The 20234-nt window shown below is 35.9% G+C and overlaps 2 protein-coding genes and 1 long non-coding RNA gene across 3 annotated transcripts in view; all 3 read left to right on the top strand.

Moving 5' to 3' along the window:
• Positions 1-16859, top strand: part of LOC125782549 (uncharacterized) — a 207295-nt gene extending 190436 nt beyond the window's left edge. Inside the window, exon 2 of the long non-coding RNA XR_007425255.1 lies at positions 15981-16859. This is a non-coding gene — a long non-coding RNA (uncharacterized LOC125782549). The remainder of the gene's footprint in view (positions 1-15980) is intronic.
• cryaba (crystallin, alpha B, a) lies at positions 1185-5483 on the top strand. The gene is given in 4 exon segments (XM_049466832.1): positions 1185-2033; positions 2035-2289; positions 2648-2770; positions 3196-5483. Coding segments are annotated over 4 exon segments (636 nt in total). The 5' UTR covers positions 1185-1967; the 3' UTR covers positions 3388-5483.
• On the top strand, positions 7261-16859 carry arcn1b (archain 1b). The gene is made up of 10 exons (XM_007231431.4): positions 7261-7434; positions 9446-9709; positions 10059-10238; positions 10349-10554; positions 11179-11343; positions 11463-11628; positions 12332-12479; positions 12605-12713; positions 12801-13005; positions 14781-16859. Exons 1-10 carry the CDS (start codon positions 7432-7434, stop codon positions 14868-14870), a joined length of 1536 nt encoding a protein of 511 aa, XP_007231493.2. The 5' UTR covers positions 7261-7431; the 3' UTR covers positions 14871-16859.
• Positions 16860-20234: the final 3375 nt, after the last annotated feature.

Here is a 20234-nt window from a genome sequence, read left to right as displayed (position 1 = left end):
TTTGAATTCGGTGAATGAAATCTGAATCTTAGTGTCGTACTACTGTAATACGACCCTGTTTTCATCATCCATTTAGGAATTAATTTGCCTACCAGTCCTTTTTTAAGGCTACCAAGTGCACTATTTGTCTTCTTTGTTGTAGTAATGTTTAAAACAGTATGTCTTTATTTGTATTACACTGTGCACTGTTTATTCCAGTTAATTCAGACTTAATTTATTTGCCCACTTAAGGATTTGCCCAGTTGTGGATCGAAACACGAGAGCCTTAAAAAGATGTGGTCTCGGGCGTATCCCAAGCAAACTCTAGAGCTGTTAATTTGTGGAGAGATATGAACTAAACTGAACTGAATCTGACCCAACTATCAGACCTAACTCCATGTTTAATTGCACAGAAAAATGCACTAATCCAAACCACATGCTCCTGATCTGAACGATAGCAAAAAAACTGTTGATGACGCTCCAACACATAAACTAAAGACTCTACAAAAAAACAAACTACACTGACATATTTTCTTTAAATATTTGAACAAAGTTATTCTTTGCCGGTGTTGTGCCGAATTCAGAACCCCCGCCAGGAAAAGCACTCCCTTTTGGGAGCGCACATACATTTTCTTGGCTTTAACTTTTTTTTTTAAATAAAAAAAAAAATCCAAGATGCTGTTCTAAGATACGCTCACTCGTAAACAAATAATGAAAAACACCTGCATCCTCTCCCGTGAGGGGGTGCTTTTTCTGACAGGGATGCTAAGTTCGGCACCATAGTAGTGCCGAAATCTGCACCCCCACCATAAAACGCACCCCCTTGATGCTGCATTGCCAGCAGTTCAAAAATAGGTGGTAGCTGATTTGACATACGGTACATTGGATTTCACATGCGCTTGTCTTCACCCTCCAAAAAGTGGAAAAAGATATCAGCTCACTAAATCTGTTACTGTCTGAAACATTACTAAACATTAGGTAAAGGAGAGACCTAGTGAGATTGGTAACCATAAAATGACTGGTAGGCCAAGGAAGACCTTCATCTCTCAAGACCATTAGGAGAAAATCCCTATATTATACCCTATTAAAATGGCCTTCAGAAAAATAGCAGCTGAGAAAATTACCTGTGTACACCTGTAAAGAAAACCATTATGATGCTGTAAATAGGGTACCGTGATTTATATGTACATCTTACATGCTACAACTAAAATGTTCCAATAAACAGCTTCAATAAAGAACGAGTTAAAAGAAAGAGTTAAAAGCTGTTTGTCTATATTTTCATTTTTGTTCATCAGTCATTCTCACCGTGAAGTGCACTTGGTACAAAGTCAGGTTTGTTTCCATGGTAACTTGGAATTGAAGAGGTTGGTGCTGATATTATGGAGGAATTGCTGCATTTCTGTCTATATCTCTCCATATGTTCACACGTAGCTTGTTGTATATATTACACAGGATGTGAGGCGTTCAGTTTTACAGCTTGTGGCTCGTGATGTGTGTGGTGTACGGTGGGTGCATGGGTGCACATCTGCCGAGCAGGAAGGTCTTTTTATCCTGGCTGATTCAGAGCGGATCACGCATCTTGCTGAGAGATGCAATCCCCAACCGGTTTTGGGGGGCTTCATATTATCTTTCTGCCTGAGTTCTCCATTGATGTAGGCCTGAGTGGAAGCGAACTGCATCCGGCTGTGTCCCCGGGGCAGGGCACGGGGTCCGGAATCCCCTGGCACGGTTGTCCGCTGGGGCTCCAGCCAAATTCGGTGGAAGGCTTCGGTCAAAAGCACTCAAACTTAGCCAGACAGAAATCTTTCTGAGCTTGTGGGCAGGGAGGCATCAGCAATATTCAAATCCCTGAAAGTAATCCTGAGGTTCTGTGTGTGAATGACCTCAGGGCAGCTCAGTCTACATGGGGTGATGTAGCAGCTTTGCTTCGGGGTAAGTCAGAGGGCAAAGGGAAAGAGAGCAGCACAAACACTTTACCTCATCTTTGGATGAGGATCAGCGGGTGGGTGTGCTGTTGGCATGAGCGTGGAGGTCGGGGCATAAATATGGGCTGGTGGCAGGGGCATGAGCTGCACATCCCCAAGAGCTGCCCACCTACCGAATCCATTTGGAGGAGATATAATGGAAATAGCAATCCAGAACCCCTGGTTCCGTCGGTCTCTCTTTCCAGGTTTCTTCCCATTCCGGATGTTTGACCAGCACGTTGGGGATCACTGGGATAGTGATTTTTTTTCTCCATTCTACGCCATGTTCTACTACCGGCCTTCATTCTGGCGCTACCCAAGCTTGTGGGACAGTGGCATGTCAGAGGTAAGAGAGAGATGATGCTATCTACATATCTATGTGTCTACATATCTACGTTGGGTGAATTAAGGGTGATTGAATGATTTTTTGGAGCTTTCTTGCCAAAAAATGATGCATTTCACACCTAGAGCGCAGCAAACACAAAATTATCCCATTTGACCCTATGTCCCAAACGTCTTTAATTCATGATGCATGAGAAATCTATAGAAAAATGTATAGTCTTCATTCTACGTAAATATTATTCATAAAATAACTTGATAATGTTAATATAAACAGTTTGCAGTCGGATATGTATAATGCATTCAAAGTGGTTTACTATTATACAACATGCAACATGCCAGGTATCTGACTCTCTGATACGCAGGTCAGAATGGATAAGGACCGCTTTGTAATCAACCTGGATGTGAAGCACTTCTCTCCTGAAGAGCTGTCAGTCAAGGTCAATGACGAGTATGTCGAGATTCATGGCAAACATGAGGAACGACAGGTAAAAACATACACCAGACAGGACCAAACTGCCAACACAGTAAGTCTGAGTTAATAAGAGTATTTCTTTTATGTATTTAAAGGCTTCTTTCTTTAAAACGTTAAAAACATGTTTTTATTAAGCATACAATAAGAAGAAGAATGAAATGTTGTTCCCAGATATTTAACACTATAGAACACTTCTTTATGTTTATTTCCTCTTTTTACAATTGAGAATTTTTTATTTGATAAGCATATTTAAAGAAATTATGTATTTTGGAGTATTTCATTTATTAGGAACATTTTTTTAAAAGTTCATTGTTTAAACTTTACTAATTTTGTGTATATTTAGACAATATTCTATTCTGTATTTAAAGTTTTTAAAGTTTTTTATACCACACATTTTTAAAACTTTCCTAGAACATGATTTCTGTACATTCTTCACAGGATGATCATGGCTACGTGGCGAGAGAGTTCTACAGGAAGTATAAGGTGCCAACAGGAGTTGACCCTGGAAATTTCACTTCCTGTCTATCCTTCGACGGCGTGCTGACCGTCTCTGCTCCTCGCAACCTGCAGGATGTATCAGAGCGTAGCATCCCCATCACCTGCGAGGAGAAGCCAACTGCACCAAAGTAAACGTGATGTGGAAGCTGCATTGCTTCTCTTTCTTCAAGCCCAGACCTCCTCCCATCTTCCTACTGTATCTGGTTCTTCTATATCCTCTGAGACCTCGACCTACAGATAGGGATAACACAGCCTACACCGGTGCACTGACCATAGTTTTATTATAATAGTATTTATAGTGTGTTTGGAAGCTGGAGTTCCTAGTAAACTGAGCAACAACACTATGTTGATGTGTATGTTCTTGCAGCCTTGAAGCCCACCTTATTATTTTTAGAGTCTTCACTTTGCCTATTTAAGCATGTGGTCACGTATAGGTAGTTTCCTGCACAGTGATTTAACCTAGTCTTGGACTATATAGCATTTTGAATGCAGAATTTCCATTTAAAATGAAAATATATTCTTAGACTAGGATTAATCCCCTGTTCACTAAACTTTAATCCTTCAATTCTAGTCTTGGACTTTATAGCATATTATAGAGTTTAAATATTTTAGGATTGAAGGATTAAAGTTTCTGTCCTTTAAACCTTTGAGCCACAATCAGAGAATTTTATTTCACAATGTCAGATTATGTAAAATCTGTATACTGATATAGACAAATTACAAACCCATAAACTAAAGCAGATTTGAGTGTTTTTTTTTGGTTGAGGATAAAATGGCATTTCTGAACTGGTTTCTTTGAGTAAATACAGTGATTTAACCTAGTCTTGGACTATATAGCATTTTAAATGCAGATTTTCCATTCAAAATATAAATATATTCTTGGACTAGTCTTAATTCCTTGTTCACTAAACTGAAACTTTAATCCTTCAACCCTAGTCTTGTATTATATAGCACATTATAGTCAGAAGACGTACATAAAGGTTTAAAGATTTTAGGGGTAGAAAGATAAAGTTTCTGTCCTTTATACCTTTTAGCAACACTCAGAGAATTTTATTTCACAATGTCAGATTATGTAAAATCGGTATACTGATACAGACAAATTACAAACCCATAAACTAAAGCAGATTTGAGTGTTTTTTTTTTGGTTGAGGATAAAATGGCATTTCTGAACTGGTTTCTTTGAGTAACTACAGTGATTTAACCTAGTCTTTGACTATATAGCATTTTAAATGCAGATTTTTCATTAAAATGAAAACACATTCTTAGACTAGGATTAATTCCTTGTTTACTAAACTGAAACTTTAATCCTTCAACCCTAGTCTTGGAATATATAGCATATTATAGTCAGAAGACTTACATAAAGGTTTAAATATTTTAGGATTGAAATATTAAAGTTTCTGTCCTTTAAACCTTTTAGCAACACTCAGATAATTTTATTTCACAATGTCAGATTATGTATAATCTGTATACTGATATAGACAAATTGCAAACACATAAACTAATGCAGGTGGTTGGTTTTTTTCCCCGGCATTTCTGAACTGGTTTCTTTGAGTAACCACAGTGATTTAATCTAGTCTTGGACTATATAGCATTTTAAATGCAGATTTTTCATTCAAAATGAAAATATATTTTTAGACTAGGATTAATCCCTGTTCACTAAACTGATTCTTAGTGGTTGTGAATGATAATGATAACCATGGCCTTCAGAGAAGACTGTAAGATAAAGCAGAAACCATTGGGCATATGAAGCTGGCTGTAATTGACAACTGTTCAGTGAAAGGTGTTTTTATTGTACTGTGTTGAACTATGTTGAATAGTGATCACCAGAACAACTGGAACCCAATATGTGTTGTAGTGTAATGTATAAAGTAATGCTGTTTATGTCTATATACTGTGTATGTTCTAAGATCAACCCAGATAAACTATGGTCAGAACACAAATAAACAAATAATAGCACATCTCAAATACAATGTAGGTCATAAGAGGTCAACAACAGGTCATTTGCCACCAGAATATGTATTTATTAGCCTGATAAGTTTGGGCTACTGGGGTGCAGAGGTTTGGTCAATCATCTTTTTTCTCTACTGTCAAACATTATGATCTTTTTTCTTTATATTCTTTATTTTTCCTTACCTCCAAATGTGACACAGGACTTCTATGTACTAAAAGTATCACCTGTGGCAGTGGCTAACCCATAGCATGTATGTTATTAAAGGAAGTGAAAGATAAAAAAAAAATGCATTTTTCATTTTCTACACATACCACAGATGTGTATTATTATACATAGTGCCTAAACACACCCAGAAGACTTGAAGGATTAAAGTATTCTGTCCTTTAATGCTTTCAGGCATGTATATATTGTGTATTGTGTGTGTATATATATATACACACACACACACACACACACACACACACACACACACACACACACACACACACACAGAGTATATGTAACTCTTGGAATTGGCTATAGGCAGTACACAGTCCCCACCACCAGAGGACCTCATACATTTTAAATGTTACCTCAGGATTCAGTTGGAAAGGCCACACACTTAAAAGGTGCCAAAAATATAAAATATAAATGTAGTAAGTCATGATTTTGAGATAGTAAAAGAAAGTAAAAAAAACACACTTGCAATATCAGTATCTTACTATCTCAAAATAATGACTATCACAGAATTATGAGATAGTATCTCAAAATAATGCCTAATATCTTAAAATAATGCATTAATATCTTAAAATAATGAAATAGTGTCTCAAAATAATAAGATAGTATCTCAAAAGAATGATTTAATAATCTGTTTTTTTTAGGAATTATTAGGATAAAGCTGGATAAAGCTTTATTTTATTGAAGTTATAGAAACATTTACACTGATAAATAGAAACAGAAAGTGAACAGCAGCAACAATAAATATACAGAATCTCAAAATAAAGTAAATAAACAAAGGCCAGAGGAAGTGTCACAATAATCCCAAAAATACTTTTAATACAATCATCTCAGGCTATGAAAACATTGAAAATATAAGAGTGACTCCCCACAGCATTTTCTTTTTCAAACTATTATTATACTTTTTTCTTTTTTATTCAAATGAAATTGTAATGCTTCAAAACTATTAGGGATCTACCCTTTTTATTCTAATAATTTTCCATTGACTTTGTAAAATTGTTTGCAAATATATTTTAAGATTAGAGTTTATAAAGTATAGATATGTATGTAATTCATTATTTTGACTTTAATTTAATATACTGTTTCATTATTTTTGAGATAGTAAATCATTATTTTGAGATAATAAGGGATTCATTTGGGATCATTATTTGAGTCATTATTTTAAGATACATTTTAAAATTATTTATTTTCCAAATGCTATCTCAAAATAATGCCTTAGTGTCTCAGAATAATGGGATAGTATCTCAAAAATAATGACTTACTCTCTTAAAATAATGAGATGGTATCTCAAAATAATGATAGACTATTTAAAAATAATGCCTTAAAATAGCAATGATTATTATTATTATTATTATTATTATTATTATTATTATTATTATTATTATTATTATTATTGACTTTATAGAGTTATATAATTGAGTTTATAACTATAATAAAATGTAGTTTTAAAGAGATTTTAAACTTTGTGTGTGTATTATTTTGCCAGTATTATAATAAGGTTGATAATAAATGATTAATTAAAATGAAATAGAGGGATGAAGCTGGAGTTATAAAAAACATCCACATTGAGAAACAGAAACAGAAAGAGAAAGAGAAGGGCAAAACAAATATATATACACAGAATTTTAATATAGGTAGATCCCTAAAAGTTTTGGAGCATTACAATTTAATTTAAATAAAAAATAAAAATATAATAATTAATTTGAAAAAAAAAATGCTGTGGTTGGTCACTCTTATATTTTTACGGGTTTTAATGTTTTAGTCATTTAATAAATGAATAATTAAAATAAAACAGACGGCTGAATCTGGGTGAAGCTGTTCTGAGGTGGGTGTGAAGCGTGTGAAGTTTTTCCGGTTGGAGACGTGGCTCTGCTGTTACACTCTGTTAGCGGAGAGTCAGCCTGTGCGACTCTGTATGAAGCCTAAAACACCGATACTGCTGCCTGCGTGATTTATTAAAGACCGAGAGAGCGCGGCTGTGGATTTCAGTACCTCGGGACGGAGCTAAAATGGTAAAACTGATTTTAAACTGTGTTTAAAGGCGAGCTGCTGTAGTTTATCAGTTAGGAGCTAACTGTTAGCTAGCCTAGCTTTGAGTTAGACAGCTAGCATAGCTTAGCTTAGCATAGCTAGCTTTAGCTAAAAAGAGAAGTTGTCTTAATGACAGCAGGGGCTTTTATTTAATCCATACAGCTGGATTGATTAATTTAATGTGTCGAATAGTGTCGTTTTAACAGTATAAAACGATTTTTGGTGTAACTGGTAACGTTTTCAGCTGAACTTAAGTTACGCTTTAACTAACTTCAAGGAAAAGGCTAAGCTAGTTAGCTAGTTTAACTGGCTAACCTAACGTTAGCTCGCTAGGCTAACTAAGTTAGCTAGCCATATGTTTGCTTACTAGCGTTTGGTAACGCTAGATATATTTCTTTAAATGCTTTAAAAGTGTATTTAAGCAGGTTACAAGCTCTATACGATGACTAACTAACTATACATTTTATATATAATTTAAGTTAGTTAGTTAGCTAACGCAAGTATACCCAACGTTTTTTTCCAGCTAACTTTACTACTATCTCTGTCATTTAGATTATTAACTAGCTTTATGACTCCTAAATTATAGCTGTGCTGTTAACAAAACATCCAGTAAAATGTTTACAGTGTTTGTTTAGCTGTAAATATACAGCTCTGGAAAACAAATAGATCACTTCAGTTTCTGAATCAGTTTCTCTGATTTTGCTATTTATAGGTATACATTTGAGAAAAATGAACATTGTTTTATTCTATAAACTTCTGACAACATTTCTCCCAAATTCCAAATAAAAATATTGTCATTTAGAGCATTTATGTGCAGGAAATGATAAATGTTTTAAGTGTTTATTTCCTAAAAATAAAGACTATTTTAGAAAATCAGACCTATTGATACTTTTGGCAATGTGCCAAATCCTGTTGGAAAATGAAATTCCCGTAATCTCTATAAAAGTTGTCAACAGAGGGAGGCATAAAGTGCTTTAAGATCTTGGACTTTGGATATAACACAGTGGATCAACACCAGCAGATGATATGGGTCTCCAAACCATCACTGATCAGTAAATTTTACATTTCATTTGGAAATTGGAGAGACACACAGTCCAAGCTGCTCGAGGTCTAGTGTGAAGTTTACACAATCAGTGATGGTTTGGAGAGACATGTCCTCTGCTGGTGTTGGTCCACTGTGTTATATCAAATCCAAAGTCAGTGCAGTGTTTTCCTGGAAAATCTTACAGCACTAGAATTATCTGTAATAGCTGTCATTTAAAACCGTTTATCTCAAAATTCCAGCTTTAGATGAGAAGGAAAGTCCATTCTTACAGTAGAAGGTACAAACTAGGGTTTAGAATTAATTGAATTGTTTTTATTAAATATAATTACTATTTTAATGCATATTAACAGAAGAAATCTCTGTCAGAAACCTGTAAAGAACTCTCTTTTGTGGCAGTGATTTTTATATTTTATGCCTTTTCTGAACTGAAATACAGGAACGTTATGTTTGCACAGTGTTTAATATAAAACAGGTGGTTATGTAGCATCATGAGGAGATGATTTAGCCAAAAAATTCTATTTAATTATTTAAAAATTATTTTAGGAAGGTGATGGTATTTTTTTTTAATTCATTTTTCATTTAAGATAAGCGTCTAGAACAAGCCATTATGTTGAAACGTCTCTCACACAGTCTGCTTTCTCACAGAATAGCCACATCACACAATGTGGCTGTGTGCTGTGTTTTAAATTGGATTCATTCTATTTTTATTCAACATCTCATTCATTTTTTGCTAATATTTGCCCAACACCAATACTCATTGATGCCATACCAGTCAGTTTTAATATCTCAAGTTTTAATATGCCTGACTCAATAATTTACCTACTTGAATATTGCATATTTGATTAAATTGCAGATAATTGGATTGTATTGAGAACTTTGATACATTGGATTCTGTTCATACCAGATGCATATTTAATGTATGTTTGTCATTTAAATGTGTTTTTCAGGTGCTCTTGGCAGCAGCAGTGTGCACCAAGGCTGGAAAAGCCATAGTGTCACGGCAGTTCGTAGAGATGACGCGCACCCGCATTGAAGGTCTTCTGGCTGCTTTTCCTAAACTAATGAGCACAGGGAAGCAGCACACCTTCGTTGAGACAGACAGCGTGCGCTATGTCTACCAGCCTATGGAGAAACTCTACATGGTCCTTGTCACCACAAAGAACAGCAACATTCTGGAGGACTTGGAGACATTGCGGCTTTTCTCCCGTGTGGTATGAAAATAATCTTTGGTTTTACGCTATATGGACAAAAGTATATTACCTTTGTATCTTACCTAAATATCTTAGATTAGGTTACAGTAGGTGGTCCTGTAGTTTCTTCATTTTTCCAATTTTCAATAGTATCACTCAGCATTTTATTACAATACTTCCCTTGAATTCAGTAATCAGGCATTTTTTTTATTTTACAAATGTCTGGAAAGGCAGACTTGGCAGAATGGCTAGGTGTTTGATGTTTTATATACCTGTGACAGTGGGACTACATAAAGAGGCTTGGTCCAATACTTTTGTCCATAAAAGTGTGAAGCTGGTGGAGTTAAAGATGTGTTTTGTCTCTTTCCAGATTCCTGAATATTGTCGTGTGCTGGAGGAATCCGAGATCTCGGAGCACTGCTTTGATATAATATTTGCATTTGATGAGATTGTTGCTCTGGGCTACAGGGAAAATGTCAATCTGGCCCAGATTCGTACCTTCACTGAGATGGACTCACATGAGGAAAAGGTTTTCCGTGCAGTCAGAGAGGTGAAGTCACTTGTTTTTTGGCTGTAAAGTCTAAATTAACAGCATCAGATCTTCCCCTGCTTTTAAAGTGCATCTTCATAAATAATTTATTCTCTTTTTCTTCCTGCCAGACTCAAGAACGAGAAGCAAATGCAGAGATGAGGCGGAAGGCCAAAGAGTTGCAGCAGGCAAGACGGGATGCTGAGCGTGCAGGCAAAAAAGCACCTGGCTTTGGAGGTTTTGGAAGTACTGGAATGAGCGGTGTCAGTCCAGCCACCATCATCACGGAGTCAATGATGGAACCAGAGAAGCCAAAAATGGCTCCAGCCCCAGTTAGGTATGTACACTAGGAAATTTGACTTAGTCTATGTTCACATTACCAGGTCGAAGTGACTCATTTCTGATTTTTTGCTCAAAGTGGCTCAGATGTGATTTTTTTCATGGCTGTGTGAACGTGCCAAATCAGATTTTTTCAAATCAGATTTGAGTCACTTTCATATGTAGTCCTAAATCGGATACGTATTCGTCTTTTTTGCTTTTACGCATTAGCATTAGCGCTACATGCATCTCTCTCGTACCCACACATCTCTTGGTGCAGCTATAGCTGCAAAAACAGCAAAAGCAAACCACATTTTTCTCCTCCTTGACCTGAGCATTAACTTCAGACCAGCTGTTTTCTCTCCACTTCAGAAAAAAGATGCTCTATATAAGCTGCTAACTCATCCATTTCCCTTTATAAAGCTACGAGTCGTCAAATATGAGGTTTTTTTGTTGTTTGTGAAGAAGGCAACGTTTATACGCATATCAATGTGCGCATGTGAGGCGTTTCAGTGACAGATTCATTTACATTACACACAGATACAGATCAGATTTGAGCAATGTGGCTTGTAATGTGAACGTAGCCTAAGATTTAAGTGTGTAATAATGAGCAAAATGTAATACAAAGCTTTGTGTGTTCCAGGCCAAGCGGTCCTAGTAAAGCCCTGAAGCTGGGTGCCAAAGGAAAGGAGGTTGATAACTTCGTTGATAAACTGAAGTCCGAGGGGGAAAACATCATCATGCACAGTGCAGGGAAGAAACAATCCGAGGCATCTAAAGTCCTTCAACCTCCAGTGAACACAGAAAGGTATTTTATCAACGATTTATCAGAAGCCTTTCTTCATTCAACATAATCTTTACACTGGCACTTACTGACTATCTGAGTGTAATGTTTGCTTCATTTGTTTTTTGTTTCCAATCTCTCAGTGTGCATCTGAGGATGGAGGAGAAGATATCGCTCACATGTGGACGAGATGGTGGACTGCAGAACATGGAGATCTTGGGCATGATAACCCTGAGGGTGTCGGATGACAAGAATGGACGTATCCGCTTGCACATTAACAACAATGACAAGAAAGGAGTCCAACTGCAGGTGCTTTGGAGTTGCAGGATTTTGCATGATCTGTAGAGTTAATCTCATAAAAGAAAACATGTGGCAGTTGTGTAAAGCTGCAGGTCAACTCCATAATCTAATTTAAAATGAAATTTTATTAAAATGTTTATACAGAAATCCTTTTGTACATTTAACGTTATGTATATATCACACCCATGATACTTAAAGCTGATGTCTGTAAATTTTTGGATTTAGGGCCCTCTCTGGTGAGAATGGGTAAGTGTGGATGAATCCGAATCCAGGTTATGTTCAGTCAGAAAGACAGAGAAAGCGCTCAGTCAGAAACTTCACTCCTTCGTTTCTTTGATTTTACTATGAGTGAATGAGCGACTGAGCTCTGAGTTCCTCCTTCTTAAGTCTCCATTGCTCCACCAGCCGCTCGCGTTTAGTAAAACTGAGCCGGATCCTCTTTTAGAGGCAGTACACATGTGGCATAGGTACGTAAAAAGACACGACGTGGCCAGAAGAAGAACTCCCGCGAAACGTTTTTATAATTAATATATTAGGCTTAGCAGGGGTGGCCGTTCAAGCACACTGGTATCATTAAACACAATATTTTATCCCTTCTTCACTCAGAAATGCTTCTACTTTCAGTTTAGAAAATAAATAATGCGCACAGCCACTTTAACTTCTTAAAAATAAAAGCAATCTTAAAAGAAAAGCTTTCCTTTCTTTTTTGTAGACCCATCCCAATGTGGATAAGAAGCTCTTCACTGCAGAGTCCTTGATTGGTCTGAAAAACCCAGAGAAGTCTTTTCCACTCAACAGTGATGTGGGTGTGCTGAAGTGGAGGCTACAGACCACAGACGAGTCCCTCATTCCTTTAACCAGTATGTAACCTGTAAAAATTTTGATCTTGAATAAATAAATCTTGAATAAATAAATGTATTAAAAGCAACATCTATAAAATTTTATCAATTTACTAACTGAAGTAATGTAATGTATTTTTTTTTAGTAAACTGCTGGCCCTCAGAGAGTGGCAGTAACTGCGATGTCAACATTGAGTACGAGCTCCAGGATGAAGGCCTTGAACTTAATGACGTGATCATTACCATTCCTGTGCCGTAAGTGTTCAAAGAAATGCATCTGGTCAATAAAAAAAAGCCTTTTCTTGAAATTTATCGTCTGAATCATATGTTGCTACTTTACAGGTCTGGAGTTGGTGCTCCTGTCATTGGAGACATTGATGGCGAGTATCGCCACGACAGCAGGAAAAACATCCTGGAATGGTGCCTGCCTGTTATAGATGAAAATAACAAAAGTGGAAGCCTGGAGTTCAGCATAGCCGGGAAACCCAACGACTTCTTCCCAGTTAACGTCTCGTTTGTGTCTAGACGCTGCTACAGCGACATTCAGGTGAGTCAAAGCAGTTTTCTTGTTTTCAGGGTAACCCTGCTCAAAGTTTTTTTTTTTATTATTTTTTTATTATTATTTATTTTTTTTGCTTTATAAAGTTAATTTACTCTTTAGTATTGAGTATTTCAGTCTTTTCCAATTTTATGCCACGTTCAGACTTTAGCTAAATCGAATTTGTTTCATATTCAAGTGATCAAATCTGATTTGCCTAACATTAAAACCTGTCTGCATTGGAAAATAAGGCAATTATGTAGGTTTACACACTTCTGTCCCTCTGGATTTGATGTAGTCCTCAGTTTTCACATTTTGAGTGATGCAAAAGACACTTTAAAATCTGATTACAGTGGCCAGAATGTCCAGTCTGAGACACATCTGTGAAAAATCCAAGTTTAATCACTCTTCAATCTGATTTTACTCAACTGTATCTTGTGGAACTCTTTCATGTTTAATAAGAAACAGTACTGAAATAAAATAGTAAATCAGCAACTGTCAGAAAATAATGAATATTGATTAAATTTTAACATTTTAAAATCAATATTTTTCTAAATACAATTTAATCATTTCATGTCCTCCAAACTTATTAAAATACAGAGTGAAAATGCAGCTTCTCCAACTGTTCTGCAGGAGAATCTCTCCAAAGCTCTCAAAGTTTCAGAATATAAAAAAAAAAAACGTATTTTAGAGTTTTGTATCACCTAGACCTGTAGCCTATATATATACAGGTCAAGGTCTGTTAAGAGGTTAAACCACCTCCAAATAGATCTGAAACAGCAAAAACAGGTTTTCATGTGTTTTTTTGCAGTCCAGAATATCAAAAATCTGATGTGGGCTGGAAGTCTGAACATAAATTTATGGTAAAATTGTCATAATGATCAAAGTCTGTTCTTGTTTAACTGGAAATAACTGCCAGGGGTGTTGCAAGATGGCCTTTAAGTGAACGTGATTTTCTATAAGGGCTTTGGTCTGCATCAGCACTAATCGAATTTGTGCTGCAAGAAAGCTGCTGAAATCTGATCTGACCAATCACATTTATATTGCATTCCCACAAATTGGATATGCATCCAATCTAGGACCACATGCATATAAAGGTGACCCAAATATGATTTGAAAAGACTGACTTAATATATTCACACAGCCCTGAAAGAAAATCAGATCTCCTTCACAATAAGGCAAAAAATAAAATAAAAAAATCAGCTTATGTGAACATAGTGCCATTTTTATACAAAAACAGTAACTAAAGCCCTATCTGGATGGGATTTGTTCGTCAGGGGGTCCTGGGTAATTTTCACTTCTATGATTTTATTCCTGTCTGGAACGATCATGTATGTGTTTTTCTTAGACATCCGCTAAAAAAATTACAGGCTGAATTATCTAGTGTTTTTCGCTGAACTCCGTGGTCCTCCAGTAATTTTAGTCCTGTCCGGACACACATCTGAGTTCCGTCCCCTCACATTTAATACAATAGCTATTTGTCCACTGCCGCGCACCATAATTATACTTTGGGTAAGCGTTTCCACAGAGATCCACGTAAAAAACACAACAGCAAGTGGAAAAGGAGGAGCTACTGAACGTGATGTCATGTGACTGAGAAATTTTAAAAACTCACTGGTCCTCCTATTTTTTTTTCAATTGCAGTCCGGACGCAGGAGTTTTATCACTGAGTATCACTAAGTGTGAATTATTTCCATCTGGATAGGGCTTAACGTTCTTAAATCTTTTATTTCATGTGCAAAAGATACAGTGCTCACTAATCAACCTGTTCTTTCTTTGTACAGGTGGCCAAAGTGGTCCAGGTAGAAGAGGGAAGCCCAGTGAAATATTCCTCTGAGACTTCATTTGTCGTGGACAAGTACGAGATCCTCTAAAGACTCCTAAAAGAAATATTTTTCTAGCCTGCCTGCCTATCTGTATAAAAGTTTGGACACCGTACACCAGACTCTCAAAATCCGACACAGTGGCGTGCAGTTTTGGTGTATTTATATGTTTGTACGGCAACAGAAATTATATATGTTTATATGAAACTTAAAGGTAAAATGAGCAGCATCTACCATGAAGGCAGATGAGCCTGGTGCATTGTGACCAAGGCCACAGAGAAGTCATCATAACACATCATCTTACAGCTTACTACAAAACTTGGACCTATGAGTCTTCATGACCTTCTACATAAATGAACAGAGGAGCTTGACAGCACTTTTGTATTATACTTTCAGTTTTTAGTTCCAAGATTTGCAATTAAACAGAGCCAGTCATTCTCACATATCCAATGTATTGTACTCCGATTGAGTTTTGCTTTGTTTACCTGAAATTAATCAAATAAGACCAGAAAGTAATGTTTTGATTGAGTGTTGATTTAGTTTTGGGCCTGTTAGCACAATTGCCTGTTCTAAACCAGCAATAATTTGCTTTGCTTTGGTCTCATTGTAGCTTTTTGAACTGTTAGTCGTATTGAATTGTCAGGGTCTACAACACACTCAGAGAAAAACTCTATTCCAACTCAGCCACACGACAATGGGGACAAAGAGTGACCCTGATATCTTTATTTTCCGTGCATTTGCATTCTCTCAGCCATGAAAAGACAAAAGAGCAGTTGGAGTCTAAATTCTTAAAAGAAAAAATAAGAGACCATTTCAGTTTCTGAATAAAATAAAATCAAAGTAATTAAGACCATTTATTTGCAGAAAATGAGAAATGGCTGAAATAACAAAAAGGATGCAGAGCTTTCAGACCACAAATAATGCAAAGAATACAAGTCCATATTCATAAAGTTTTAAGAGTTCAGAAATCAATATTTGGTGGAATAACCCTGGTTTTTAATCACAATTTTCATGCATCTTGCATGATCTCTTCCACCAGTCTTGCAAACTGATTTTGAATAACTTTATGCTGCTTTACTCCTGGTGCAAAAATACAAGCAGTTCAGTTTGGTGGTTTGATGGTTTGTGATCATCCATCTTCCTCTTGATTATATTCCAGAGATTTTCATCTTGGTGAAATCAAAGAAACTCATCTTTTTTTTTTTTTTTTAAGTGGTCGCTTAGTTTTTTTTTTCCAAAGCTGTAAATCTATTTTTCTGCAGGTTTCACCACTAACTAAAAATACTGCACTCCATCAGCTTATTAGGCACTTCTCAATACAGTGGTCTGTCCCAATTGTGTACTAATTACGTATAACTAGTTTTTCAGTATGTAATATGCAAAGAAAGTGTTAAAGTTGACTATACTCAAATGTCCAAGAAACATACTCAGAACTCTGTTAGTACAGATTGGGTTATCATATTAATATTTAGTGCACTAACCTGACAAACCTGCACTATTAAAATTAGTATACACCTTATACTTTAAATTATAATACACAATTGGGACACAGACAGTAATTAGTTTGATTGAAATAAATGATAAAGTCTGCAGGAGCGCTAGTTAACTTTAATCTCTGTATTAATTGTGAATCACAACTTCATGACTGAGATTATGGCTGAGAAAAGCTTAAATTTAAGGGAACTGATCAGAAAATTAAAGAGTTCATTGCTAATTATGTTATAGCTTTAACGGCTGTGCTGAATTTTAATCCAAGAGTTTGTAAATTTTGCTTTCACAAGTATTTAATGTTTGTTGCTCAGCTTGATTTAAGAATGACACGATGACATTAATAACAGAAACCCTCTTCTGACATGAAGGTCTGTTTGAGAGAAATACTCTTTCTCACTGATATCATTTTTCTTTGCATTTTGCCCCAGACCTTGTTGGTTAAAGCCTGCCTTTGGAGGAGTTATTTTAATAATCAACAGAGATGTGGGAATTATAACATTCCAGCTTACAATAACTGTTTTGATATTAAAGCATATTGCTTGAATTTGATTGAAAGTGTTTTGTGAGTTGTGTTTGACTTAGATTAGATTAGATTAGATAATACTTTATTATCCATGATCTGAAATTTGTTTTGCATAAAAACAGTAGCTCCGTTACAACATCATACATTAACAACACAATATATAAGGGCACAAACAAGCCATTATAAAAGGGAAAAAAAAAAGGGGGGTACATTAAATACATAGTTCGCTCGCATCATCTCGCTTCATAAAGATCTTGTATGATTATAGATTAGGCTCCCGGTTCAATTTAAGGATTGACTGGTGCACGAAAGAGTGCTTCAGTCTGACTTTATTAAACCGCGGAACACTGTATCGTCGTCCCGATGGGAGAAGTACATATTCGCTGTTCAGAACATGATTAGCATCAGAAAGAACCGCATTGTGTTGTTATGATAAGCGGTCTCATACTGACCTTCTAAACGCTGACCCACAATTTTTGAGCAAACTTTGATCAAGCGTTTCAGTCCAGACTTTTCAGATAAGGACAAGCAATTGTACCACACAGCATTACAGTACTGCAGAACACTCAAAATAACAGCAGTATAGAACAGTAGGAGTATCTGCCGAGTAGCTCCAAAAGATCGGAGACGACGAAGAAAATAAATTCTTTGTTTAGTTTTTTTACAAATATAGTCCATATGCTGCTTCCATGATAAGGTGGCATCAATCATTACACCAAGATATTTATATGACCGCACCTGTTTGATTATTTCATTATTAACAATAGTGGGGTTTATAATTAAAGATTTTAAACTAAACACTATTTCTTCTGTTTTTGCTCCATATAGCAATTTTATTAACCCCTTGTTGGTGCAGGTCAGAGCCGTCTGAGTCGGTTAGTAAAGTAAGCAAAACAGTATCATCCGAATATTTAATAACATATTGATTTTTTGTGGTTAAACGACAGTCGTCTGTATATAAAGTAAAAAGCAAAGCCGAACTCACACAGCCCTGAGGTGCACCAACATTGGTCAATATAGCAGAAGAAAGGGTCTTATTCACTTTAACAAGCTGGACTCTGTTTGTAAGGAAAGAGGCATACCAGTGAATCAAATAGGGGTTCACTCTCAGATGGTACATTTTTGAGAGTAAAATATTGGGTTGTATTGTATTAAAGGCAGATGAATAATCTAGAAAGAGAGCTCTTACATAATTGTGAGGTTTATCTAGATGTTTAGTGATAATATGAACTAATGTGGCAACAGCATCTTCTGTGCCACAACCTGTTTTATATGCGAACTGAAATGAATCCAGTTTGCCATTGGACAAAGTTATTTGAAGATATTTTAACAGGAGTCTCTCTAGAGCTTTCATAATTACTGAAGTTAGGGCTATAGGTCTATAATCTTTATGTTCTTTTGGATTTTGAGTTTTAGGCAATGGTTTTATATATGAAGTTTTCCATACTGTTGGAACTGTGTGTGTGTCGATTGACAATTGAAACACTGGTTGCCAAGCTGGTGCCAGCTCAGCTGAAAAGTTTTTCAGTATAAAAGGACTAAACTGGTCTGGCCCCTCTGCTTTTCTAGTATTAGTGTTTTGAAATATTTTCCTAACTTCATCGACAGTGATATTAATTCTGTCTAATGGTCCTGGTTGAACGTTTGTTAAAATTTTGTTACATTTATCAAAACTATCAGATAATTCGAATCTTGTAAAGTAAGTGTTTAAATCGTCAGCAAACTTATAATCATTATCTGTTACAATTGATTTGTTTGGGGATCGCATACCTGTCATTGATTTCATGGTGTCCCACACTTTTTTTAGAATTACTGGTTTTGAATGCATTTTCTAGGTCCTGTCTGTGCTTTGATTTTGCTTCTCTTAATTTAGTTCTTAATTCTTTTTCTGTCTGTCTAAGTGTCACTGTATCTTTGTTACTGAAAGCTATGTTCCTTTTATTTATAACCTTTTTGATATCCTTGGTCACATATAGTTTATTATTTGGGTAGATTTTTATTTCTTTAGTAGGAACTAGCAGTTGTACACAGAAATGAATATAATCATTAATGACAGTTATTCTTTCCTCTAAAGAGCCTTCCTGAAAGGCGCACCAGTCCGTGCAGTCAAAACAAGCTCTAAGCTGATCCTTACTTTCATTCGTCCAAATTCTTATGACCTTTTTTTCAGGCTTACTTCTCTTAAATTTTGTTTTATAGACTGGGATCATATGAATCACATTATGATCCGAGTTTAAGATGGGAGGTCTGCATTTTGAGATGTAAGCGTTCTTAATATTTACAAAACACTTGTCTAAAATGTGGTTTTTCCTGGTTACATTTTTTACATATTGCTCAAAGCCAGGCAACATAGAGCTTGACCTTTCTTCTCTCCATCAGGCAGTATTAATTTTTACTTTTGTAGCATATAAGTTAGGGTTTCAAAAAATTGCTCATGAATATTCATACATGCACACATATCGCCTTTGATTGGCTAACAGCACTTCAACACCAGGAGGCAGAGAGACGGACAACAGTTAGAAACGTTTTAAAATAAAGACATTTTTACACTAATAACAGTCTTTGCAATGTTATATGTTACACAGCGTGTAATGCTCTGATAAGTGCACTTCAGCCACTGACCTGGTCTTAGAGTCTCTGTAAAAGGCCAAATCCACCGGAGATCCTATTTAAACCTATAGTTACTTACACACATAGGTGGGTAGTGTAGATCCAGAAAGTAAAAATCCATCCCAAGTGGATTTAGCTACTGCAGACAATGGAGGTTTAGGAAGAGTTTTATGTGCAGCATCCATATAAAACTAAGAGAGACCGATTGTATTTCACAAAGAACAAGAAAAATTAAATTATAGCGGAAGGAGACCTTTAAACAGATTTTTCAGAGGCACACTTAAAATAGAGTGTTCTTAGGACAAGATAGCAACACAAGTGACCAAATAAACCAACAAATGTAAGTGTTTTGCTTGTTAACAATTACTTTATTATTACTTTATTACTTAATATGTAGTTTCAATATTTTATGGCAATTTTCTTCGTAACAGTCATAAAAAGTAAGTAGCAGATTTGCCAGGTTCGCGGTTTTCTCGCCAAATTGGGTTGTTTGATAATCCAGTCGCAGGTGAAAATTCTGAGGTGGCGGGGTGTGTTTTTGAGCTACTACAATTACAACAATTAGAACGATTACAACAGTAAGAACCAAGAAAACAAGACGCCATAAAGGAGGACAGCATAGAGAGAGAGAGAGAGAGAAATCACAATCTAAACAGAAATCACAAGATGATAAAAAAAATGAGAAAAGGAGAGAATAGAGTTCAGGAGGAGCAAGAACAGAAAAGAGTAAATAAAAGTATTTTTTCTTTTTGCTAATTATGTTTCTATTAAATGTCCTTGAATGGAATATA

The sequence above is a fragment of the Astyanax mexicanus genome, chromosome 18 (assembly GCF_023375975.1).
Source record: "Astyanax mexicanus isolate ESR-SI-001 chromosome 18, AstMex3_surface, whole genome shotgun sequence".
Classification (NCBI taxonomy): Eukaryota; Metazoa; Chordata; class Actinopteri; order Characiformes; family Acestrorhamphidae; genus Astyanax; species Astyanax mexicanus.
Note: the sequence above shows the minus strand (reverse complement) of the source record. Positions and strands in the feature narration are given on the sequence as shown.

Bases quoted from the DNA above. Each gene is read 5' to 3' on its own strand.
- arcn1b (XM_007231431.4), top strand. The intron at 10,239-10,348 runs GTGAAGTCACTT...TCTTCCTGCCAG, and splicing joins TTTTCCGTGCAGTCAGAGAG to ACTCAAGAACGAGAAGCAAA. The intron at 11,629-12,331 runs GTGCTTTGGAGT...TCTTTTTTGTAG, and splicing joins AGAAAGGAGTCCAACTGCAG to ACCCATCCCAATGTGGATAA.